The sequence below is a fragment of the Emys orbicularis genome, chromosome 12 (assembly GCF_028017835.1).
Source record: "Emys orbicularis isolate rEmyOrb1 chromosome 12, rEmyOrb1.hap1, whole genome shotgun sequence".
NCBI classification, from domain to species: Eukaryota; Metazoa; Chordata; order Testudines; family Emydidae; genus Emys; species Emys orbicularis.
Window position 1 is genome coordinate 11,226,081 of NC_088694.1, and position 26,304 is coordinate 11,252,384.

At 43.5% G+C, this 26,304-nt stretch overlaps 1 protein-coding gene across 1 annotated transcript; it reads right to left on the bottom strand.

Moving 5' to 3' along the window:
* Positions 1 to 567: 567 nt before the first annotated feature.
* Positions 568 to 21,420, bottom strand: NPEPL1 (aminopeptidase like 1). Its single transcript, XM_065414442.1, has 12 exons — positions 21,235 to 21,420; positions 18,443 to 18,628; positions 16,516 to 16,686; positions 13,944 to 14,033; positions 13,017 to 13,098; positions 12,701 to 12,843; positions 11,603 to 11,680; positions 7,390 to 7,490; positions 5,669 to 5,792; positions 3,751 to 3,927; positions 2,642 to 2,752; positions 568 to 1,398 (listed from the first exon to the last, which is right to left on the bottom strand). Exons 1-12 carry the CDS (start codon positions 21,382 to 21,384, stop codon positions 1,240 to 1,242), a joined length of 1,572 nt encoding a protein of 523 aa, XP_065270514.1. The 5' UTR covers positions 21,385 to 21,420; the 3' UTR covers positions 568 to 1,239.
* Positions 21,421 to 26,304: the final 4,884 nt, after the last annotated feature.

A 26,304-nucleotide genomic window follows, 5' to 3' on the forward strand; every position in this document is an offset into this window, starting at 1 on the left:
CCCAGCATAGGGACAAGGGGATGGAGTAGGGCAGTTCTTTTACAAATAAAAATGTCTGAGGAGGCAGCATGTATCCAGTGGACTGAGCATCAGGAACCCCAGGATTTCTATTTCCAGTTCCGCCAGGCTGTGAAACTCTGGGAAAGTCTCTTCCCTCCTTAGTGCCTGGTTCCCGTCCCATCCTGTCTGTTTAGACTAGAAGCTCCTCAGAACAGGGTCTGTCTCTCACTATGTGTGTGCACAGCACGGGCCCTTAATCTCTGTTCAGTGAATTGAGTGAGAGAATTTGGTATTCTCATTCTAGCCATTAGTGGAAGCTCCTATGCACTGCAAAGCCACCTAGTCATTCAGCACAAGTGGCAGCAGCTCCTTGGAGGAAAAGGGTGCTGTGAGTCTGATTTGAAGTCAGCAGTAGAGCTGGGCGTGAGAACTTGCACAGCGCAGTCCAGTCAGACTCTCATTTTAGGAGCACCCAGTATTTTCAGAAATGCAAATAATGCCATGAAGTTCCATGATGGGATATACAAATGGCTTTAATAAACTCAGACCATGCATGTGCAAAGTAGACAGAAGCAAGCAGCCACTTTGTTTTGTAAACCAAGTTTATTCATAGTCCCACCATTTCTTCTTATCTTTCCAAGTGAATATGTTCTGTTATCTGAAAGAGTAAGAGTGTTTTGGCCCACTCTTTTGTTGATTGTAATGGTCAGCGAAAGCTTAGCATGCAGGTACTGCACCTTACTAAAATAAAAAGCCTTTTCCCATTAGACCTTCTTTGCTGCTAAGCTGAATTGCCATGGAATAAGCTGAGCCTACAGTGGTTTCTTCTTCCTCACATAACTCTGTTGTGAGAAGTAGTGGGGGCTGTGAGAATCAATAAAACCTCATGGAAAGTAACAAAGTAAATCAGAAGGCCTGGTAAGCAAGAGCGGCAGTGGCTTATTCATGCATTAATGCACTCAGCAAGTTTTGTGAGGTGCTTTAAGGGGGACATTTCCCTCCCTTCACTAAAGCTAGTGGAGATCGGAGATTGCAAGGTCAATGTTGTTCAGCAACTGTGGGCACCAATAATTTAAAAAACAAAAGAATAGGCCGTTTCATCAGAAATGAGCAATCAATCTCATCATGACAGTAAAAAAAAAAATGGCAGTTTCCCATGTATGGTATCTTCTCTGCTTCAGAACAGATCGGTGCAAAGTGAGGTAATATAGGCGCCCCGTTGGTAAGGGCTGGGGAACATTAAACAAGGCGCCGCCTTTTAGAATCTCTCTCCATCTCCTCATCTGGAGAGTCTCCATTGCATCCCAGAGGGGACACCATGTTCAGCAGAGGATCTTCAGATGCACGGCCAAACAGGGACAGCAACAAAGCCACTCCATAACCAGTAGCTCGTTCGCCCTAGAAACAAATGGTTACACTTCAGATTTTAATATCACTTGGGTGTTGCACTCATCCTCACTCTTTTCCAAGCAGGATGTAAGTGGCACATCCAGGCAGAGAGCTGCGCACGTTCTTGGGGTGGCATTTTCCAAAGTGCCTATGGGAGTGAGACGTCCAACTCCCTTGGCTGCTTTGGAAAATCCCACCTTTTATGCCGCCCTTGGCAGAAGAACTCTGAAGAAGCTGGCCGCGTGCTCACAGGCAGGCATTTCTGACGGATCCTGCTGAAAAAAGTGCTAAATAAGCAGGCACCACACACAAAGGAGAAAAATGGAGAATCCTACTAATACTTTAAGATATGCAGATGTCTAGAAACATGCACACTACTAATGCAGAAATCCCAGTCTGCTCTGTAATGATACAAATAAACACAGCACAACATCCTTTACAATGATCTTTAACATGAAAGCAAGAACGTATTCTATGAAACTGATCTACAGATGAGTTGGAAGTAGTACATGGTTGCTCTGTAAGAGAAGCCTCCTCTCTTTCTCTGGAACTGTACTCTGTGGGTTAAGTTACGGCTGACATCGGTGAGTGGGTGAAGTTTGCACTTTACTGTAGTTTAGTAGGAGGCAGAGTGCAGTTGATTTGCAACAGAGACAGACTGACAATTACTGTGTTGTATTTATCCTAACCCCTCTCACAGCAGAGAATCCACAATTCAATACCAGAGAGGAAAATCCAGCTGCACAATTTTGCTTTTTTTAAAAAGCAAAGCAGCTAGTTGGTTAGCAAGAAAAGAACGAGCATGCAAATATCTGCTGAGGCACTGGGGGAGCAGATAGAGCCCCACAGAAATTTGACAGGCAGCCCAGACAAGCCAATCGGGAAGAGACACAACAAAGCAAACGCTGTACAACCACCATGAAAGGATATTGGGCTAAATCACTTATCCCCATGGCACATTTTATGTACTCATTTCTTAAATCTGTAGAAGGCTCTTAGTTGGGTTAAGAATGCACATGTTGCTGCAAATCAGAAATTAGACTAAGTTTTTTAGAGATTTTTTTAAAAATAAAAAACCCAAATAATTTACCAGAATGAAGCAGGTATCTTTCTAAAATCTAGATCTCTTTGTACAGTCATTACTTCCTACAAGAAAGCTTTGCTGTCTAATTCCCCCACCCCACATCAGAGAGCTCTGCAAAAGCAGCAAGCAGGAAAGGTGACAATTCACACGACAAATGAACACACTCACCGCATGGACAGGTGCTGCAATGTCTATATGGACCCAGACACCAGACCAATCGAAACCAATGTGAGAAGCAATAAAGAGCCCAGCACAGGAGCTCGGAGTATTGTCTCTGTCCTGGAGAAACAGTAAAAAGTTTGGTTTTGTGAGATAATTTGTCTTTAAAAATATTGCTTGTCTAAAAATAACTCGTAACAATTTCTTTACATTACCCAGCATTTTAGAAGAGGGGTTCTCAACCTTTTTCTTTCTGAGGCCCCCCAACATGCTATAAAAATTCCACAGCCCACCTGTGCCACAACAATTGTTTTTCTGCATATAAAGGGCAGGGCCAACGTCAGGGGGTAGCAAGCAGGGCAATTGCTTGGGGCCCGTTGACACAGGGGGCCCTGTGAAGCTAAGTTGCTCAGGCTTCAACTTCAGCCCCGGGTGGCAGGGCTTGGAGCCAGCCCCAGGTGGTGGGGCTTTGGCTTTCTATCCAGGGTCCCAGCAAGTCTAATGCTGATCCTGCTTGGCGGGTACCCTGAAACCTGCTCACGGCCCCCCAGTGGGCCCCGGACTCCTGGTTGAGAACCATTGTTTTAGAAGACAAGGTACAAATCCATCTCTCATAAGGCCAGCAAGTTCCCGGGTATGCAAGAGTGAGCTAATGCCTGCTGCTCCTTTTTGGAGTTACCTCCCCACTCAGCTGTGTTTTCTCCTTACCTCCGTTCCCCTTACTAAACAGAACCACTGTACTTTTACTGGGACAGAAGGAGTGGGTTACACAGCCATGATGCACGTGGCAGTTAAGGAAATGCAGAATCCTCCATCACACCAATTCCAACCCCAAAAACACTTTGGCACTTGTTTAGCTTAGATATACCAAGGTCAACAGCTGAAGTCACCACAGCCAGACCTGAGGCCAGGCCTGGCTCCCTTTGTCAAAAACAGAGTTGTTTGCAAGTGTCAATGGCAGGCAGGTTTCTAAAAGCTTTTATCAACTACCCATATATCATCTTTGTCTCTTCTAGCCCCTCCTCCGACTGGTGCATTAAGCAGAACATGCACAGGGAGTCTGGCCTGAACAATTCTGATTAAATAAGGGAATTTAAAAACAAAAACAAAAAACCTACTGCCACAGAGTTCTTCATATCGGCTACAGCAGAGGTAAATTCACTAAAATGGAGCTCAGGACAATACACAAGAGGATGGACCAGGTCTCCGCAGTTCCTGCCAGCTATAACACAGGCCTTCTCCCAATCTTCATTGTTGGTGAGGACAGCAGCATGGTATTTCCCTGTGGCAATTCCCTAGTGAGGGATAAGACACAACCAGGTAGGATTAATATGGGTTTAGTCCCAAACGCTTTAGCAGACGTGCTGGATAGAACAATTTTCTTCTCCCTACTTGGCGCTAGCAGTTGCCTGCCCCGCAACATGGCTATCAATGACATGCCCACTGAGAAAACATATCTGAAAACTAAAGAAAAAGACTGAGGTGTTATAAATAAACAGAGGGGTTCTGGGCATCATCAAAACATTTTACATTTCAGAAATCCATTTCACAGTGAAATATTCCACCTTCATCTGGGCTAACACAACGGCAGACACACAAAGTTCTCCCTGGGGTATCATAGCCAACAAACTATATGGCTGTATGACTACACGCCCATGTTTGTTGGTCCAGCAATGAATTATAAATAAGATAGCTCACATGCACAGACAACCCACCTAGCATTTTGTGTCAACCACAGATAACATGGACATTGTGAATGCAGGACCCTTCATTGGAAAGGTCATTTCACCCTAGATCTGCAGTTAGGTCTTGGATTTGACCTGAGACCTAGAAGCCATATGTTGTTAGTGTTTTCCAGACAGGTACCATAGGGCAGACAGGCAGACATAAGGCAGGTTTTCAAAAGGACACGGTTACACTGGCATGCACAATCCCTGATGTATGCAAAAAGCATGCTTCCAGGAACTACCCAATTTTTAAATGAAGACTAATTCTAACCCCAGACATCCAGGCCAGATCTCATCACAGGAACTACTGCCTCTCCACACCATCTTCTATAAAAATGTTATAGTGGTTTGCAAAAGTGGTATTTCAATGTCAGTTTTTACTTTTTTGCTAATATTATATACTGTGTGTAACATACGCCCTACATTATATAACATACCTTGTAAATCAAGCCTTTGCCAAATAATTAACTGCAGACACCGGGCCAGATACTCAACTGATGGAAATCAGCATAGCTCCACTAACTTCAAAGGAACTAGTGTGATTTACATCAGTTGAAGGTCTGGCCCACTAATTTCAATCTTGTATAGAACTTCCAGCTCTTGCAACTGCTAAAAAATATCCAGCTATAGTTACATCATCAGATAAAAATGTGCTAGGCCAAGCACAAGTTCTCTTACCCATCCCTGTGGTGATGATAAAGCCTAACAACATTTCAGTCCTTCATACAACACATGTCTTGTGCCTAAGCAAAGGGGATGAGTCAAATTTACTAGGCTGAATTTAGAAACACCCATGTGTTCATTATTGATGGTTATTACCTCCAGCTTAGTAAACCCCGCAGGGACTTCAATGGGAACAGGATCAGACCATGGAAACTGAAAACAGCATCTTAAACACTGGTTCAAGTTCTCTCAAGGAGAAATTGATAAAACTGTCAACTTTTGAATAATACTGGAGCATTTACATGAGTTTCATTTTGTCTCTGAATAAATTCAATTTTTTACTCAATTATGTATGAGATATAAAAGCTCATAAGGTACACAAACCATGTCTGACTAATGTAGTTATAAATATAACACGCTGGCAAAGTGTGTTGTATTTCCCTCTGTTGGCTGGTCCATGTAGAGGATAACAGCCTATTACTGCTGCTAGCTAACAGAGTTACTTTTCCAGCTCAAGTTGTAGAAACCTGTGGTTTGTAGCCTAAAGTGCAGCATGCTGTCGCCACGGACAACCTACAGTGGTGGCACGGGGCCGTTACAATAAAAAGCTGCCCTCCAGCAACCCAGAGACTTTGCAAACAAGTACCTGAGCTCCGGTGAGAGTGGCCATGTCAAGAATGATATCAGCGCCGAGATCCTTGCACGCGTACGCTACTCCATCAGCCAACACCAGCCTGCCCTCTGCATCAGTATTGTTGATTTCCACAGTTCTAGGAAGAAGACGTTATTTAATGCAACAACGTTTCAGGTTGGGAATTACATATGCAAAGAGATCCTGCTATGCAGCTCTAAGATGCAACACTGCTGCAAAGCGAAAAATATAAAGAAAATGCATTTACTTCTTATTTGAAGCAAGAGACCCTTTCCTTTAAAGTTCCAAAACAGAGCGTACCTGAGCGTCTAGTGCTGGCTTTATCATAGATCCTACAGTCTGCAGGGCAGGGACCAGCTTTTTATTGGGTTTGTACAGTCTCTCGCACAATGGGGCTGGGATTTCTAGGCACTACTGCAATATAAATAAGAATATATACGAACAGCAACAGCTACCTATCTTCAGCTTAAAGAGCCCTAAACGCTCAGGCAATGCTAATCTATTACTGGAACTGGGACTCTACAAAGCAAAGATGAAAATGGACAAAATCTGATGCTCTTCTGCTCAGATGGGAATCAGAGTAGAAGGATATTTTACAACGTGCTAGCAAGAAGAAAGCATCCACTTCTAAACACACAGGAAACTCACAACTATGGCTATGTGAAATAGCAGCATCAGGATTTGAGTACAAGATTTGAGAGGTTTTTGCATTTTGGTTTGTACTCGGAATAATTGTCATTTTTCAGGGCACTTGTAAAACTTTGAGGTCCCCCCCACCCGCCCCCCAGCTGCATCTCAGAAAAAAAAAAAAAGTTAACTCTTCTGTGAAAATGTTCTTGTTTTCAGTCAAAATGGGGAGATTTCACGCAAACAGCTCCAAACTTTCAGCCAAGGACACAGGTTGTGATGTTCTATTTCATACTTTTAGGGTAGTCACTTTCCCAATGTCATTTCCATGAAAAAGGTGATTTTTGCTCTCCCATCCAATGCTAAAAAGTAAGCAGTGAATTAGCGTAGCTGATTCTTTATACAGATCCTTCAATGACTCAGAACAGTTGTCTGGGAATCAGGTAAGAATCCTTTATTATCTGAGCCCGTTTCAGGACTTAATGAGCAGATTGTCAAGATACCGATAAAGATTTTGTTGCAAAGATTTGTCAAAGACCTGGTTTCATTTTTTCAGATTTTGAAATTTCAAAAGGAAAAACGAGGACGAAAATTTTGTCATTTTCCATCCCCATCCCATTTTCCAACCAGCTCTAGTTGACAATAGAGATGTAACGTGAGATTTTTACAGCAATATATTGCGTAAAATAAACAATTTATAACCATCTCTTGTTTCTTTATATTCTCCAATTTAAAACTTGCTGCAGATGTTAATATTGTTTGATTTATTCTCAGTTACTTGGCTAAGGTATCGTGGACTTCATTTGGCACGGTGGCTATTGCTGGGAAATGTATGAATGATATGAGGGTTTATTATTTGTACTGCGGTAGCATCTACAAGCCTAGTGATGGATCAGCACCCCGTTATGTTAGCTGCTGTACAAACACAGAATGATAACAATAGAAGGTCCTTGCCCCTCTAAGAGCTTACAATAAAAGAAAATAGATTCTACAGCTATACCCTTTGTTCACTTGAACTGGAGCCATTAAATAAAGTGGAGAGACAAAGCACTACTAAATACATCTATGAAAGGGACAGACAATCTTACTTTCCCGAGTAAAGGACATGGATGTCATCAGGTCTTGTTGAATTAGGCCCAACAGAATTTTCAGCCAAGCAAAAAACAGCATGAAGATTGTCTTTAAAGCCCTGTAACAATAAGAGGAGAGATGCAATTCAACATAATGTACATAGTTTAGTGGGACTGAAATTAATGAGGGGTTCTGGCTTTTAGATACGACTATTACCATGAAATGCATTTATCACATGCAAAATCTGTGACCCGTGGCTTCTAGTCTGGAGCTGATGTCAAGATATGTAAACTCATTGGGGCAGGGATTATCTTTTTGTTCTGTGTTTTGTACAGTGCCTAGCACAATGGAGTCCTGATCCATGACTGGGGCTCCCAGGTGCTTTGGTAATACAAATAATAAAAAAAGACAGCGTAGAGATTCATTGACTGTAGCTTCTGAGTTTTCAGTGGAGCGATAATAAGGAACCTAACAAAAAGAAAGCAGCACGTGCTGAGAAGAGAGCATGTGTATGTGTGTGTTAGGGTGGGGAACTAAAGCTTTTGCCAGCTGCTTAAATCACTGAATTCAGCCTCTTTCACTCTCTGGCACATAAGTCTAGTCTCCGTAGGTCTCATTTATTTTGTTCTCATTTCTGTTGTCAGGTTCAGTGGGCGGCGCTGGTGGGCGGTGATATACAGGAAGTCACACTAGATGTTGTAGCGGTCTCTTCTGGCCTTAAACTCTGTGACATCAGAATTAAAAAGTGTCTCTGTTCAAGATGTCTGCATCAACAGAGCTGGTTGAAACTTTGTGAAATTTGATTCTTTGATAAAAATAATCTAGAAGTTTTCGTAAATTATTTTTGCTCTTTTTGACCAGCTCTAATAGGGTCAATCCAATCCAAAGCCTAATAATGTTGACAGGTGTCTTCTAACTGACTTCAATGAGCTCTGGATCAGGCCCCTTCTAAGTACAAGCTCCTTATACATAAAACCAGAGTATTACTATATGAATAACAGTGGTGCAGATTTTCAGAAATGTGCTGCTGCACATGTTCAACCTCAAGACAGCCCTAAAAGCATGCTCAAAACACAGAGACTGGGCCAATATTTCTAGCTACTTAATCATCTCTAGCCACAAATAAAAGATTCAGATAATAAATCCTTTCAACATGACAATTATAAAGACTTGTGACAGCATGTTACAAAGTAGTTCATGATGAATGGGCTTTTATTTTCCAATGCTTGTGTTTTCTATTACTTCTATTTTAGTTTCGAGTGATGCCTTGGGGGCCTTTGATAAATTGCTCCCATCCCTATCACTTCCGGCAATCTCAGGGAAAAGCCTGTAGTAGTTATGAAGAAGGCTAGATACAACAACAGTTGGTCTACAGCCATTTGTGAACTGTAAGCCTTCTAAAGAGGAACCCTGAAAGAACAACTGCCAGGCCATGTGGACCCCAACTGGATTAAACCAGATGCCAGAAGAGATCTGATGGAAGGTCGATTCTCCAGACAACAAGCTGAGTGACCTTATTGCCTATTATCATTGCCCCGCAGGGCCTAGTTATAATTAGCATTCTCCCTGTAGAGGACATGCCAATGCCTCCTGACTTTCCGAAATTCCACTATGGAGACTTCATTTGGAAGATGACTGGCAGTCCTAGAGTATGGTATTCACATGTGTATCAATGCATCACTTCCCATCCCATACCGGTCTACTGCAGGATTTCTCACACCTCGACGTCCATAAGAGACAAGATACTAGTCCATCCAGTCCACGGGTCCGATCCAATACAGCATTTCCTAGGGTTGCCCCACTTCTAAATGGTACCATAAGGTGTCTCACAACGAAAAAGAATGATCACTGTGTGGTCTCCTATTTTGCTGTGAGCTACACTGCGTGCTCTTAACAGCTGGCAAATAATTCGTATTTTCCCTTCCCTCTTTTTCTCTCTTTCTGATTAACTCTCACTCTGTTTTTTTCTGGTTTATAACCAGTTTATATTTGTATTTTGTTTGATGACATTTTAAAATATATCACTGTTTTCATGTGTACAACATGCCGAGTGCCCTGGGATGGGGGGGGCCTCTTTTTTGTGGGGGAGAAGAAGGAAAGAGTGGCAGCTGGGTCTTAATAAATAAATAAATCTGCTTTGATCCCCTTTCACAATTTTCAACAGCAGCAGTTGCTTTTAAAAGAAGCAAACTCTTGGTTGTGTCAGAGGTCAGTTTCACTAGGGATCTTTTGATAAGCTTCACCTGCTAGAGATGCCAGGACTTGCTGAGCCAGCTCATGGTCTTAAGTCCAAAGGGCTAACCCAAGAGTTAGATTGGCTCTTTGTACTTTGTAAAGTAAAGCCAACAACCATTCCTATAAAAGGACAGCAGTAGGGAACCATCAAATAACTTCACACACAAGAGCTGGGGTACTTTACAAATAAAGGGATACAAGAGACACTGTGCCAACCAGAACCCCCTGCTGGGCAAAGTTGATCTGCATGACAAAAAGCTGTTCTATTCATGTTCCATAAAAGGAATTCCACCAAGCGCGTGTATATTTACTCCTCTAAATAGGAAATGCAGCTAAACTAATGCTTAGAAAGGTGGACATTCCATCCCATCCCATTATCAAATGTCCCCAGACAGATGATTGAATCCTGTTGGTTTCTCTTGCAGGTTCTACACGTTGCTTTTAAAATACCTTAAATCAGTAACAAAAATGAATACTCCCCTACTGTCCAAATTACAACTTTGAAGATAACTTCTTTTTGGACTTATTTACCTGGCATTTATTCTAGAGATTTTAAAACTAAGCAATAGGATCCTGGTGTTTACAAATACGTAGCCTGGATTTTCTCAGAAATACAACAGCCTTTGCAGGCTTAATTTGCCCAGACTAATTTTACTGCCATATTGCACAGTCATAGGAATGGTGTGTGAAAATGACCAGTCATTTACATGCACATTTATCAGGACTGTGAACAATAATTGCACACAATAGGTTCACATGCACTTGTAAAACTTTGGTGCACAATCGCTGAGGGATAATTAGTATAAAACGAAGTCAAGTTGTCATGTTGATGGCATACATGGCTTTTGTAGTCCCATCAGAGTGCTGTGAAAATTCTGTCTTGTCCTTTGGAATTGTGTGTGTGTGTGTGTGATTTAAATTATTTGAGGCATGAGGGTTACAGAGCTAGCAGCTTCCCTTAAGCTGCTCCTTGCAAATTTGCTTCCAACTGCAAGACTGTGCAGATAACTATGAGGTTTATAGTCCTTCAACATCAAACACTCCTGTTATAGCCAAGAACATAGCTAAGGTCATAATAAACTGCTGGGAAATGGAAGTTTGGCATCTGACCATCTCCTGGACAGATCTTCTCTCAGACTTGTATGTTAATCCACAGCAGCAAATGTTCTTTGAACCCTGGATATTTCTTGGAGGCAATGGTTGCTCCATCAGCAAGACTTATAGTGATTGGATTTATGGTGAAAGCTGAATCCCTCTGGCAGCGGTGACACTAGGTTTATTGTTGTTATTATTATTATTATTATTATTATTATTCAGAATGGTTCCCAACATTTCAAGGTTTGGCTTTATGCTGGTCTCCTTCTACCTTCTGTCCACAGGAGCAAACCAAAAGCCAGCTCCTTGCAAGACCATAAACTGTTGATGGGGAAAGATAAGCCTGTTTTCCCAGTGTTCATACCTTATCTACCTGTTTGCTGACAATAAAGAAAACACTCAATGCCCTCACCTGAGGCAGCTGATTAACAGCGTATGACAACACTACATAACAATAGCGCAGGAAGAGAAGAGCAACACTCTTGCATGGTTATGTACTGCTAACACAAAGATATTCTTCTCAGCAACCGCAGCTACCGACAATTCTGCAGAATGGATGTGACCCAAGAACTAGCATCAATGAAATTCTCAGGATATGAGCATACTTAGCACTTACACATATAGGCTCCGGTTTGGGAAAGTGATTTCCCGAATTGGGGCCCTAGTGCTTTACAAACATTAATTCCCAAGACCCCAGTGATGTATGTAAACCTCCCCATTTCACAGAGAGACAGGCACTGATGGGTAGCAAGTTGTCCAAGGCCACTCAGAGTTAGAACTCTGAAGCTCCTAGGCCCCAGTCCAGGGAACACAGTACTAGACAAGACTGCATCTTCTTGGCAATACGTGAACTTAGGCAAGAATTCTGATCTAAGTTATGCTGACTAAGATTTCACTTACTTGCTTTACCGTGGCTTTGAAGGCACCCAAAACAGCAGCCGCTCCACCACAATCACGTTTCATGCCAGGCATAGTGGTCTATTTAAAACAGAAATATATATATTTATTTGCGTGTGTGTGTATGTATGTGTGTATTCAAAAACATAAGGGAGAGTCACAGTTTTATTCCCTGTTAAAACTAGAATCTCTGATGCAACCTTAACTCTCAAAGCTTTTGCTTTGCACCTTAAACTCTGAAGACAGAAAACGTATAAATGCTATTGCTAACCCACTGAAAATGAACAGCTTGCACTTTTTTGCTACACAAGGGAAGCTTTCACAACATGATCTGCATACTGGACAAGCCAATTTTATGTTAAATACAGTCAATTCTCCAGACATTGTTTCTGTCTGGCTCTTACTGGATCCTGTTTTAAAGCTGAAAATACTAAACTTCTGTTGCTATTTCAGCATATAAAGTCAACAGGCTGCAGTGTTCTCTATGGGCCTGACAACATGAGTTAAAGTCGATGGGTGTCTTTCCATTGACTTGGAGGGGTTTAGGATCATGCTTTAGGTTCAGGAACGAAGGCCCTTCAATTCTAGCTTTCTTCTAATGCTGCAAGCTACTGCAGGAGGAAAATATCAGCAATTTAACTGCTTTGCCACATGTTCCCAGAATCTTATTTGCCACTTTCACCCTTATAGCTTGTTTACAGATATGCACCCACGAAGGATCTCACGTATAAGTGTTTAACTCAAAGAAAAACATCTCATTTTCCATGGACATTTCCGACATAAATTATCCACTTCGACTTTATCACAAGCAAAGATGGAAGTAGGACACTGGGTATGTCTACACTGCAATCAGAGCTGTGACTGCAGCTAGCTTTGACCCAGCTATCCCAAACAACAGTAGTTAAGCCATGGGCTATACGTTCCTGCCCTGGATTCTGGGTATGTAGTGGAGACATGCTGCGGAACGTGCTGCCGTAGCTTAACTGCTCGTCATTTGACATAGCTAGAAGAAAGCTAGTTCGAATACATCTACATGTGCTGACTGAAGTGTAGACATTCCCCCAGCCACCTATTCTATCTACAGATACAGCATTTACATACCTTTCCCTTAATGCTGAGGCCTCCGGTGTCATACACAATACCTTTCCCAACCCAGGCAATGGTTTGTGTAGCACCATCCGGGGTGTGACTGAGTACTGCTAGGGCAGGTGGATGCACAGCTGCTTTGCCAACTCCATAGATACCTGGAAAAGAAAGATTGAAAAACCTGAGTTGTTAGGGAAAAGAGAGAGAGAGAGAGAGAGAGAGAGAGAGAGAGTGTGTGTGTGTGTGTGTGCGCGTACCAAAAGTCATAACGAAGTGGGCACTCTCCTGAAGTAAACTGAAAATGAAAGACTGAGCTTTCAGCAAGACATACCTCCAAATCCCTTCTCATTCAGCTCCTCATCACGAAAAATGGTTGGAACAATCCCAAGATCCTTGCCAACTTTTTTGATTTCCTTTAAGGTTATCATAAAAAAAAATATATATATATAAAATTAAAAAATAATAATTAGCCAACGTTGATTAGAATGTGCATGTGTCTTTCCAAAGCTAAAGATGCCCACCCACACATCCGCTGCGTGCAAAGCCACAAAACGTTCAAGATCTTGGGCCTGATGCTGACCTCTTGATCGTATCATTCTTTTGACTTCAGTGGAGATACCACTGATTTATGACAGCGCGAGGGCTGACTCTGGCCTTTAAGTTCTGATAGAGAGAGGAGCTTTTAAATAGGAAGGCCAGCCAGCCTCCACAGAAGGCAGTTTCCTATATCAGACCACGATGAAATAGAGAAGGAAAGTTCATGCTCTCAAAAACTTTGCATAATAGTAAAATAATTTGCACATATGGCTCCCTTCACCTCATGGTCCCAGAAACACTCGACAGTGATAACTGAACAGCATTCCCTTTTCATGGATGGGGAACAAGTGGCGAAGGGACTCGTTTCCAAAAGGGGGCAGCACCCTAGAACCAGTAGGAACTGTGAGCATCCAGTACCTCTGAAATATCAGCCTTAAGTGACCTGTCCAAAAATCATGGAGCCAGCCAGTGGCACCGTCAGAAAGAGAATCCAGCTCTCCGGACTCGTGATCTGTTTAACTGGGCTTCCCTCAAACTCGCCAGTGCTCTTGAGCTGTGAAAGGGTCAGACACTACGGACAAGCCTGTAACAGCTTCTTGGGGATGCCTGCCATCATTCACACTGCCCAAGATTTCGCTAAGAGATGCCAGCATTAATTCTAGACCACGACATTCAAGACAGACTTCCAATAAGCAACCCTGTTGCAAGGTGGATCACCAACCTCCAGGAAGCTGTTAGTGTTCATCTCATTGCATGGGGTGTCCACAATGCGAGCAGCCAGCCTCACCCCTTCTGTAGCACTTGCCAAACACTGGAAATAAAAGAAATGGAAGGCACAGACAATCGAGAGTTGGCGGACTAATTGCACAATGCTGCACAGAAATTGGGTTCAACGTAAAGGCACAAGACGTGCAGTTCCCCGATTCTCAACTGCAACAGATCCTTGTTCAAGTCCAACACTTTTGCACTGCCTATTCTTCAGCTCCAATTAATTAGCTGTGCCTTAAGGAAACGGAATTCCTTTCCAGCGTGAATTGACAGCACAATGTAACAGTCCTTTTCACTGTCCTACTGAACAATCACACAGCGCAAAGTCAAGTTATGAATGCAAAGGAGAGGGCATGAAACCAATTCATATAATGAAGGGCTCCCATAAACGGTGGGCTGCTTATGCTGGAAGCCTGTGGAAATGATATAGTCCTTTGGAGGGGAGGCTGTAGAGCTGATTAACTCTGGAGGCTTCAATGCTGAAGTTTACTATTGCAATACATTTTACATGGGTCTCCATCTTAAACTGGCCCAGACAAGGAAGATGGTGCAGAATAGAGCAGCCTGCCTGGTGAGTGGTGTATCCAAAAGGAAGCACGTGACATCAGTGCACTGGGGTCTGCAAGAGCCATCTCATATTTTCTGGGTTGAATTTATGGAGTGAAATCCTAGTCTCACTGAAGTCAATGGGAGTTTTTTCACTGAATTCAGTTGGGGAAAGGGTGTCAGGATTTCACTCTAGAGCCGTGGTTCTCAAACTGATTTGATCACGCCCCTTTCTTTGTGTCTGCAGTAGTTACCACCCCTCGCCACCCAAGTACATATACTGATAAAAAAAATCCACTTGCAACTCACTAAATATCAAAAACAGTAAGGTACTGATTCAAACAGAGCCATTTAAGTATATAGCAATACCATACCATGCCACCCGTACTGCTGCCGCAGCGCTACCTTCAGACCTGGGGGCCAGAGAGCAGTAGCTGCTGGCCGGATGCCCAACTTTGAAGGCAGCGCTGCTACCAGTAGCTTCTCATGCCCCCCCAGAATATATTCTGCGCCTCCACAGGGAGGAGGCCATATCCCAGTTTGAGAACCTAGAATCTAGGGGTTGGTTTTGAGCCATAAAGCCTTAAGTGGGGTCCGTTTTCATTACTCATAGGATGGGGTCCGTTTTCATTACTCATAGGATAATACTTAGTCCTGCCATGAGTGCAGGGCACTGGACTAGATGACCTCTCGAGGTCCCTTCCTGTCTTATGATTCTATGATTTTCTCGTTTGGGGTGAGGAGCAGCTGCTGTTACGCGACTGCCCTATATTGTACTATACGGTCATAACAAAGATGCTTAGAGCTTGGGAAAGCCATTTTAAAAAAGAAATAAAACACAACTATATCCTGCCCTTAGCCAATCTATGAATACTTCCCTGCCACCCTCACGAAAACTGATTAGCTGGGCTGGCATCATTTTGTGTTGTGTAGCTAATCCAGCTCGCAAGCCAGGGCAGAAGCAAAGGCATAAACTAGAAAAATTTGTAACTGCTCTTCTGACAGGGACAAGCGTCAGCTCAGTGACACTAGTCAACCTAGGCCTCTTCAGCTCCATCACAGCCAAAAACATGGTTGAGGGGTTCCTGCAACTAATCAAGTGATATGCTAAGTTCATGCTGTATAATACAGACTTGCAGCTCAACTCTGACTGATTATTTCCCTAGTGCAGAGGTTCTCAAACTGGGGGGTCACAAGGTTATTACATGGGGGGGGTTGCGAGCTGTCAGACTCCACCCCCAACCCCACTTTGCCTCCAGCATTTATAACAGTGTTAAATACAAAAAAAGTGTTTTTAATTTATAAAGGGGGGGGTCGCATTCATAGGTTTGTTGTGTGAAAGGGATCACCAATACAAATGTTTGAGAAACACTGCCCTAGTGTCTCATTTCTGGCTACAAAGTTTCACTAGGAGAATAAAACATTGAGGTGATGTAATGTCACATATAAATATTATAGGCCATATTCTGGCCCCAGAACATTCAGCTACTGGTGACTTCAACGAGAGATGCACATATGTAACAAATGGTAGAATTCAGCCTCATAAAAGCAGGATAAACTTACTGTAACTTCCTTTGGCTGGAAACATATACACATGCCTGATTCAATGCAATATTAGGCCATATGTTAAAATCTATTAATTGCACTTAAGACAAATATTATAGAAGTGACGTCTCCATGTGATGTGTCTGTACAGTTCTCCGAGGACACAGGAGTCTGACCCCTGTTTGAGATCTTTAAGTACCTCTGCAAAAATATCTTCAGCATTACCAATTCTGAATGCTATAAAGTTATATTCACATAAGTGGTAATAAAACTGAGTTGATCTGTGACCATTTCTTATCTTGGGTGCAGTAGATATTCTACATTCATTAGCTACTGAATGGTAATTCATATCAGTGTCACAGTTCTGAAAGAAAACTGGGCTGGATATACAAGGAGCAATGTGACAGCTAACTGAGGGAAAATCTGTAACTTACTTTAAGCGTTTCCACTTCTATAGGTCCATTGTTCTGTCCAACCAGGAAAAACTCCACAATTACAGTTTTCTTCTCTGTGCGCCTAGATGCACTGGACCGGTGCGTGAACAGTGGGAATGCCCTGGCTAGCGCACAAGCCGAGGCAAAGACTTCAGAGCGCTCACAGACCATCTGAAATACCAGCAGGAAGACAAATGGGTCACAAAGTGTTAGAAGTGGATGAAACTGGATTATAGGGTCTGTTATCCTTGATGAGTGCGCCAGGGACAGAAAAGAGAAGGAGCTCAGGCCTGGCCTATACACAGACTTTAAACTGGTTAAACTATTTCAATTAGGGAGTGATTTTTTTCCTGAAATAGTTATACTGGTATAACCCCTCGTGTGGACACAGTTATACCGGGATGAAGGGGCCTTAGACCAGAATTGCTTCTTCCACTTCCCATACGGGGATAAGCTCTTCTGAAGGACCTGTAGCACTTTTATCCAGGTGCAAGTATGTCCACACTGGGGTGTGTGTACTAATTTAATTACACTGATATAGTCAAAGCGTTTCAACTTTAGTGCATAGTCAAGGCCTAAGAAGCGTGGGAATTGCCTGTCTATATTCCAAGCACATTGAAAGGAAATTACTACTATGAGAAAGGCTAAATATTAACTTCGGGCTCTTGATACATGCAGTAGATTCTTGAAGTTTACAATAGGAATGAGAAATGGAAAACTGTTTTAGAGAAACGTTATAAATGTTAACTCAGAAGGAACAGACTTAGATCAACTGGCCTCCCAACTAATTTTTCATGTGACGAGTGTTGTAGATAGCCTAATAGTTTATCTAGAGAAATGTTTCATTACTGACAGTAACCTGAAAGTCACCATTCAAACTGGTCTGCAGGAGATTCTTGTCAAATTAAAAAGTCTCTCCAGTTGCAGCAGTTTAACTAAATCCTTCTCTAGACTAGGATTCAAAGTGTGACATTAGCAGGTGTTAGCTAACACGTTTTCAGAGTCTAGTGTAGACAAGGCACATTGCCTCTAATATGTCCTAAACTGGTTGTGTAGCATGTATTAAAGGCAGGAGGCTGCTTCTACATTATACTTTTAAAACACGCTTGCTAGTATGTGTTAATGTCACACCTTAGATCTCATCTAGACAAGGCATCTACTGCTGCAAACCCTTTGTTTGGACTCTTATTCCAGATGAAGAGTGCATTACATCAATCTAGTTTAAATCTGTTTAAAAAACACAATAAAAACAATTCTTAAAAGTGATTTAGTTAAACTGGTGCTCACCTTGTGCAGACTAGCTCTTCCACTTAGTCCTTGGCTATGCTAGAAAGTTGTACCACATTATGGGTATGTCTACACTGCAGCTGGAAGCATGCCAACAGCAGAGTAGCATGCCAACAACAGGTCCAGGGCATCCAAGTGGGTTTTTACTCGGGTGGCTAGCCTGAGCCACTGCCCGTGCTACCCCCAGATACGCTGCTTTTTGGCGCATTAGCTAGAGCAGAGCTACTGTGTCTGTCTACCTGCACCTGGAAACACCTTCCCAGCTGCAGTGTAGACAAACCCTGTGACTATACCAGTAGAGTTATACCTATGCAACCAACCCCCCTAGCATAGATGCAGTCATATTGCTATAAAGTGCTATATACAGTATAGCTAGCACAACATGGAAAAGGGAATAAGCTTTATCAGTATAAATCTTCTTTATGGTGGTATAATTGTGTTCACACTAGGGCTTTTATTGCTTTAACTGTTTTGGTAAAAACAAAAACAAAACAATCCCATCCCTCTCGAACTGAAATAATTTTACTGATAAAACTTTCAAGTATAGACGAAGGCCTTATTCTACAGATCAGACTTCCTCGAATACAAGAAAATGCTTAACTTGGCTTTTTAACAAAGGTACTTTCTAATTGTCACTTACAACAATACATCTGTTGATGCCTCCTGGAAGACAGTTTCGAACAAGGCGGGTGATGAAGTGAGCTGCAGATGGGCTATTGTGTCTGCTAACCTTGGAAGGTAAAGCAGCTACGGTGGCATAGTTCAGGTAGAGGGGACAGTTGTCGGTGGGATTTGGATTCAGAGTGCTTAATGCAGCCTGCCATATCTGAGAGGAGGAGAAAGGGAAAGAGATTAAAAGCAAAGAACAGTACAACACTTTTCTATCAGTCTCACTCTTGGTATTTCTGATGGATTGCCCAACTGTAATATTTAGGTGCGGAAAGTGTAGAATGATGCACCTGAGTTTAAATACAGTGTCCGCTAGAATCCACATGCAGGCAACTTTTTTTATGATGTTTTTATACACACAACTTAAATATGGATACATACTTCCATAGGCAGTGCAAGTTATGTTTGATACTAGATTAAACATGGAAACAGGCCATTTTATGTAATAGCTATTCAAAGCCTTTATAATTAAAACTGTTTTAATAGCGATAAAAAGCTGGTTTGATTTATTAGCATAGAATATACAGCTGTTTCACATGGCCATTTAATTAAAAAAGGAGATGAGAGCCAATTGTTCTTCACTAGAGACGCACAGTCCAATCAAGAACTGCCACACATCTAGCAAGCTAAAAACCATAATGCAAAAATATTTGTGATTGTCCTGTAATTTTTAAAAAGTCATTAGGAGCATCAAAATAAAAACAGATCTACACATTCCATCCAAACAGCTGGGAGAGGGGGGAAAAACCCAACATGATATGTTTCACCCTTTTCTGAAAATCCAATTTAGGTCTCAAGCTTGCCATTTGGCATGCAAGAATGTATATTTCAATAATTACATTAATTACAATATCCTCACCTGGCATTGCTAGAACACCTGTGACCTCAAAGGAACATAAAGCACTTTACACCCATCAAAGCACAGGGAAGGTAAGATCAGTTCTACATTTTAAGTTGCAACGGTCCCCTCGATGGGCACATGGCAAATCCCACAGATCTTCCAGAACAGCAACAGGCTCCTGCCAGACGTTGCTATCTTAACTGCTATGCCTGGAAGCCCTACCGGACCCCCCTCTACCGGGAAAAAGACCTGCCAAGTGTCTCTCAGCTGGGAAGGGGGATTCCTTTGGGGAGGAGCCATTTTAAGGTTCATTTATAGCAGGGGTTCTCAAACTGGGGGTCGGGACCCTCAGGGGTTGCGAGGTTATTACATGGGGAGGAGGGTCGCAAGCTGTCAGCCTCCACCCCAAACCCCGCTTTGCATCCAGCATTTATAATGGTGTTAAATATATAAAAAGGTGTTTTTAATTTATAAGGGAGCCGCACTCAGAGACTTGCTATGTGAAAGGGGTCACCAGTACAAAAGCTCGAGAACCACTGATTTAAAGCATCATTCATTGAGAGGCAAAGGATTTTGCTTTGTGGGTTTCAAGGAGACATTTAAAATCTCATTTCGCTTGAGAGGGCCCTGCTAAGCCCTCCTTCCCCACAACACTTTGCCCCCAATCCCCTGAACTGGGGCTCCCCTCACAGGGCTGCAAGAAGCAAGGCAACCACACCATGGTCTCAGGCAGGGCTCTGAGGCCCCCATTCACCAGAAACTGCTCTGCTAGGACAGGCAATCAGAGCTAGTGGCTTCCAGCCACAGCAACTGTATTTCTGCTCAGAAAACACAGGAAGGTGATTTGCTGACTTCCCCTGTGATTTCCCTCCCAGTCCCCACCTGCAGTGGCAGGCTCACCCAGCAGCAGAGCTAGGAGATTAGAGCTGAGCTGAGCGCAACCCACCCAGCCTGGAAGAGGAAGGATGCTCTGGTGGGGCCCAGGCACAGAGGCATTAGGTAGAGACTACTCCTAGAAGGATGCTCGTTCAAATGACAAGCCCCCCAGGGATTTTAGCCCAGGGGGGATTAAACACCCCCCCAAAGGGGGACTATGCATCCTGCACCCCCAGGACTCCCAAGCCAAACCCCACTCCAGGAGGGAATCATGCACCTTAAGCCCTCCAGAGTTTCCCTCCACACACACGCAGGGGCCCAATCATGCACCTGGCAGCCCGGTGGGATGAGTAACCCAGGGGAAGGAGCAGGGGGAAAAAATCATCCTTGACCCTAAAGAAGCCCAATTTGTAGAGTGGGGGTGCGGAGAGGCACTGAATCAAATTGCAAACCCTGTATGCGATGGAAACCACTTGAAGCCAGGGGCTGCGGCAGCACCCCCAGTCCCAGCACCTATGGCCCTGGGGAGGATCATACACCCTGCAGCCCTGGAAAAAAGGGGCCCTAGAGCGGAGCGGGAACGTGCGCCCTGGCGCCCAGGGAGCCAGCATGCATCCCGCAGCCCCGCCCGGGGGAGGGGAGAGGAGATCAGGCACCCTGAAGCCCGGGCTAGGGGATGGGGCACCCCACAGCCCCGGGGAGAAGTCGGGGGGTGGGGTGGCACGTCCCGCAGCCCCAGGGTGGGGAATATCGTGCACCCCGCAGGGAAGTCGGGCGGGAGGGGGGAAGGGGGTCGCGCATCCGGCAGGGAAGTCGGGGGGGGATGGCGCACCCCGCAGCGGGGAGTATCGTGCACCCCGCAGGGAAGTCGGGCGAGGGGGGAGGGGGGTCGCGCATCCGGCAGGGAAGTCGGGGGGGATGGCGCACCCCGCAGCCCCGGGGTGGGGAGTATCGTGCACCCCGCAGGGAAGTCGGGGGGGATCGCGAGGGATACCGAGCAGCAGTCAGCGAGCTGCGGAAGACTCGTGCCCCCGGCCCGGCCTCACCTCCTCGCTGACCCGTGGCTGCAGCTTGCCCCGCAGCTGGGCCCAGGGCAGGCGATGCAGGTTGTGCAGCTGGCCCAGCACGAGCAGCGGGCGGCTCTGCGGATCCGCCTCCCCGGCGCTGGCCTGGAACTCCAGCTGCACGTTCGCCATCTTCCTGCCCGCAGCCCCGGCCCTGCCCGGCCGCCTCCCCGCGCAGCGCCGCCGCGGGCGCCCCATGCGGCCGCGCCGGGCACAGCCGCGCTCCGTGAGGCACGTCCCTCCTGTGCATTCTGGCTCGCAGAGAGCTCAGCAGTTCGCAACACCCTCGCCTGGAGGGAGGCGGCTGGTTGGGAACAAATAAACTCATCCCCCCACCCCCACCCCCTTTTTTTTTGGCTGAAAAATTGTGACATTCAAAATGACAAAGCCCTGGGTGGGATGATTTAGTTGGGGTTGGTCCTGCTTTGAGCAGGGGGTTGGACTAGATGACCTCCTGAGGTCCCTTCCAACCCTAATCTTCTATGATTCTATGAAATGTTTCAAGCTGCCCCTAGGCCAAGCGACAGGCAGCAGCTCAGGATTTCGACTCCACCTGTATGAGGGGGAGAACGAGGGGAGAGGGAGAATATCCTGCTGGGATGGGTTTGGAAAGCAAGAGAAATGTGTGACCCGCAGCTGACTGGGGCGTGGTTGAGCTTTTGCACCCTTTGATCACAGGGTTAAAGAGGGGCCTTTCTCTGGAGAGAGAGGAGCACCGGTCAAGAAGGGGAAACGCTGTGGATGGTTTGACCATAAAGACAAACATCTATGGCAGCCTGCGACCACAACCAGTGATCAGTTGGCACATTTGGGCTAAGGGCAGCTGGTGGCTCCAAGAACACCCAGCCCAGAGGGTAGCTTGGGGGTGTGTGGTCTGAGAGTGGATAGGACGCTGCCCAGGAACTGGGGGGCTTTGCTAGCAGGACCTAGGCCAGTTTAGTAAGTGAAGATAGAGTGATGGGGGAAGAAGAGAAACACATATCTATAGTGTACCTTCAAAGAAAGAGAGGAATCATTTAGAGAGGAAGAAGGGTAACAAGACGGAAGCTAATATAAAGGAACATTTGGGCTAAATACACATTAAAACATTTCAGAGTAAAAACAGATTGTGGACTAGTTTCCTAAAGAAAGTGGGAAAGCTTCATTGCTTGGGATATTTAAATACAGGCTTGATAAAGCAATAGGAAACATAGCCTAGCAGAGGATGGCCTACATCTGGGGGGCTTCAGTTTTTCTATAGGGGGAGGGGATCTCCCTCCTGTTGAGCTGGGACACTCTTCCAACACTATCTTAAGGGCAGAGTGGTCCTGATTGTGGCCCCAGGCTGAGAAATCCTGAGCTAGATGATCTAACATGTTTTTGCATTGAATATAACTTTCAATAAATATACTAAGATATTTTTTAATGGTTTACTTATACATTACAAACAGTTCACAGAGTGAAATGGAAGAAAATATACTGTACATAGTTGTTCAAAACATGAGATCCCTTGTGTTACACTCCACAGATTAAGGTAGTAATTCATATTTTGGAGAAATGAATGGAAGTTGTTAGCATTGATTCCAGCTACCATCCACCTACAATTAAAAATACACACCCTTTATAAAAGGAAGAGCTCAAGTTACACATTCTTGATGAGTTTTTTGATATCTTCTAACTGATGGAAACTGTAAACGGGGGGAGGGATAGCTGAGTGGTTTGAGCATTGGCCTGCTAAACCCAGGGTTGTGAATTCACTCCTTGAGGGGACCATTTAGGGATCTGGAGCAAAAATCTGTCTGGGGATTGGTCCTGCTTTGAGCAGGGGGTTGGACCAGATGACCTCCTGAGGTCCCTTCCAACCCTGATATTCTATGATTCTAAAAGTGTTAATTTCATAGGTGACTAATTATTAAATCTAAATGGAAAGCTGAATTTTCTTCTTTGCATTCACAAAACCATAACTAAGTATCAGACCTAAATTATGTTTATACAGGAGCATGCCAAAAACCACAGGAAATGGCCAAACTGTGCTTTAAGTTACAGCATGTGGATTCACTAACAAGAAACAATGTTTTCCAAACTCCACTTTTAGTAGTAAACTAAAATATGTTTAAACCAAACATATTGGGGTATATTTTCATCTCTGCATGTTTGGTCAGCCGGAGATAGACACGATAATCTACAAATGGGTGGAGGGTCTACATATCAAAGAGGGAGTGGATTTATTTATGGTGGCAAAGCGAAATGTAAGTGCAAGTAAAGAGAAGCCATTTAAAAAGGAAAAATTTAGGCTGAATACCAGGAAAAACTTCCTTGATCTTATTAGGCTGTGGGACAGCCTCCCAAAAGGAAATGGTGAAAGCCTCACTGTCTGAATCATTTAAAACTAGTCCGGATACAGAAAGTATATTGTAGAGAACAATCCTGCATTGCTAGGGAACGGACAGGATAACCTAATACACAGGTTCCATCTTTAGCGAGATTACTGACCCAGAGAACATACTCCATTAGGGATTCGATTCTATTCCAATACACATGGACAAACTATGGTGGGAGATAGGAGAAATAGGAATAAACAGCAGTATTTTGGATTTAGACATTAAAACAATCTACAATTGGAAAAGAACATTAGGTCATCTAATCCAAATCCCAGGATGTTAACATGCTCAGTAGGTAAGATCTGGAATGGGTAAAAAGCACTGATACTTAAGGCTCGATCCTATCTTCATTGAAATCAATGGCAAAGCTCGCCTTGACTTTAATAGTGCAGGATCAGGGTCTTAATCAAGGCACTGGACTGGCTGAGAGTCTAATCTCTTTCTGAAGCCTTGTCTATGCTGTGAAAATTTCCTAAAATCCCCCCTCCCCCCCCCCCCATTGGTTGCTAACAGGAATGCATTTGCACTGGTGTTAAAAATGGTGAGAGCCCTAGCACAGACAACTAAATTCCATGGCCACAGCAATTTTTAACCTTGTGCCGGTTCAACAGTGTTTATGGAATCAAGCAACTGCTAAAGACTTAAATGATTACTTACAATTCAACACACAGAAAACTGTACTGGGTTCCTTATTTTGAGTGTGTTTATTTTATAAATCCAAGTTTTGATCAATTTTATCTGGGGACAGGTACTATTTGGAGATCTAAATCAAGAAAACATTTTGATGAATGTGAAAAACATTCTTGGAGTTCAGGAAAATTACTATGCAAAGAAAGAAAAGTTATGTCCCCATGTTTACCCATCTGTCTGGAAAAAGGGGTGCTGAGCAGAAAAAGCCCTGACAATCCCTTAAGCAAGCACTGCTACTTGTCCCAATCTTTTACCAACGTTGTCTTACAATGAAACCATTAGGGATAAACAGAAGAGATCTCAAATTTGCAAACCCCTGTGGAATGTACATATTTTACATTTAGTATAGCTCAAAAACTAGGCTGTTAAACCCAAATTATGTTGTCAAATCATTTGCTTTTTCTTCCTCTCCCCCCAAAACAATGTAATTTCTTCTAATTACAAATGGATAAATTACAATATACACAAAATCCCAGAAGCTTTCCTCAACCACCTCATAAAGCTCTATTTTGATAAATAGAGTGTAACTTTTCATTCTGATGCCTCATGCACTAACAAAGATACACTCTAAGGATCGGTTTGCATTAATACCACTTTGCAGATTACACAGAACATGAGGGGTTTTTTTGGTAGATAAAAGTCTTTTAAAGTTTTCTTTAGCAAAATTGAAATTCTAACTGTTTGTCACCTCTTGTTTCTTAAGGTACTGTGCATGGCTGTACTGAAAGCCAGAAGGTTTGTAAAAGTTAAGCAAAACAGATAAAAATTAAAGTTTCATAACAGAGTGCATACAGCAAGTACCCAACATTTCAGTATGTTATATCCTACATTAAAAAGCCCCAGTGAACACTAAATCATTAGTCATCATTCCACTGCTAATTAGGCCCTGAGGCCTACAAGTGGTATTAATGCTTACATTGTGTGTTTTAAGGAGAACCATTACACATTTTCAGTTTTTAGAGAGGGGTCAAAGTGGCACCTAATATCCTATTGACATTAGCTTACAAGTTTTCAAACATTTAATGAAGTTTGATTCTAGTAAGTTTGACTTACACTTACACGTAGATTTGGTCATTTTTGTAAGCTTGTTTCTATTTTAGTGGAGAATTTTAATACAAGTCACTAGGCTGGCCAAGGAGACCTGTAGGCCAGGGATGTATTCAGGACAGGTAAGGAAAGCCACGCATTCTTGGAGAACACATTCTTGCCATTTTTATTCTGCTGGCTCTTGCAGGTGTCTGCTTTCTCAACTAAATAGCTTTCCACATCAAGGACTGAATCCTAACACGTTCTCCCACTCTGCCCTTTGTGCCCACAGCAGATTCTGAACATATCCTGGGGCTCCACTACAGACAGGGAGGTGTCTCGAGACCAGGAAGAGGTGCACACCCCACGAGCCATCGAGCACATTGCACTGGCTTTCTCCACAGCATGCAAGGGAGGTCAGGGGGAGGTCAATGGCATGGTCAATAGGTTGATGAGATTATGCTGATCCAATGGCCCAAATCCTCTGTGTAGGTGTAGCAGCTGCTGATACAGCTCACGGACTGTTGTGGCTGTACAGATGCTCCACAGCCTAGGTTAGAAGGGTAATACCATCCATTTTTAACGCCAGGGAGATTAAAACCAGATTACTCCAGCCTTGCATAAACGACTATGCTTTGGCCCTGAATAAGTAACTAGGACGAATTATAATGAAATTCAGACATTTGGAATGATATAGGAAATAAAATCGTATCAAAGATCCTCTCTCTCAGATAAACACAGAATCACTATACATCAGCTTCAACAATTTCTAGCTCATCATGAATTATGCTAGACGGTGCATCTGAGCTTAAACTTGTCATTTGCACTGTGTATAAAATGTGCACCTCTATTTAAAATGTTCACATTTGCTAAATATTTTCTATCATTTTAGCACGGTTAGGCCATCCCTTCTATTTCAGCAATACTTATAGATGAATGCTGTTCCTTTCCTAATTTTGGCTACGTAAAGTGTTCA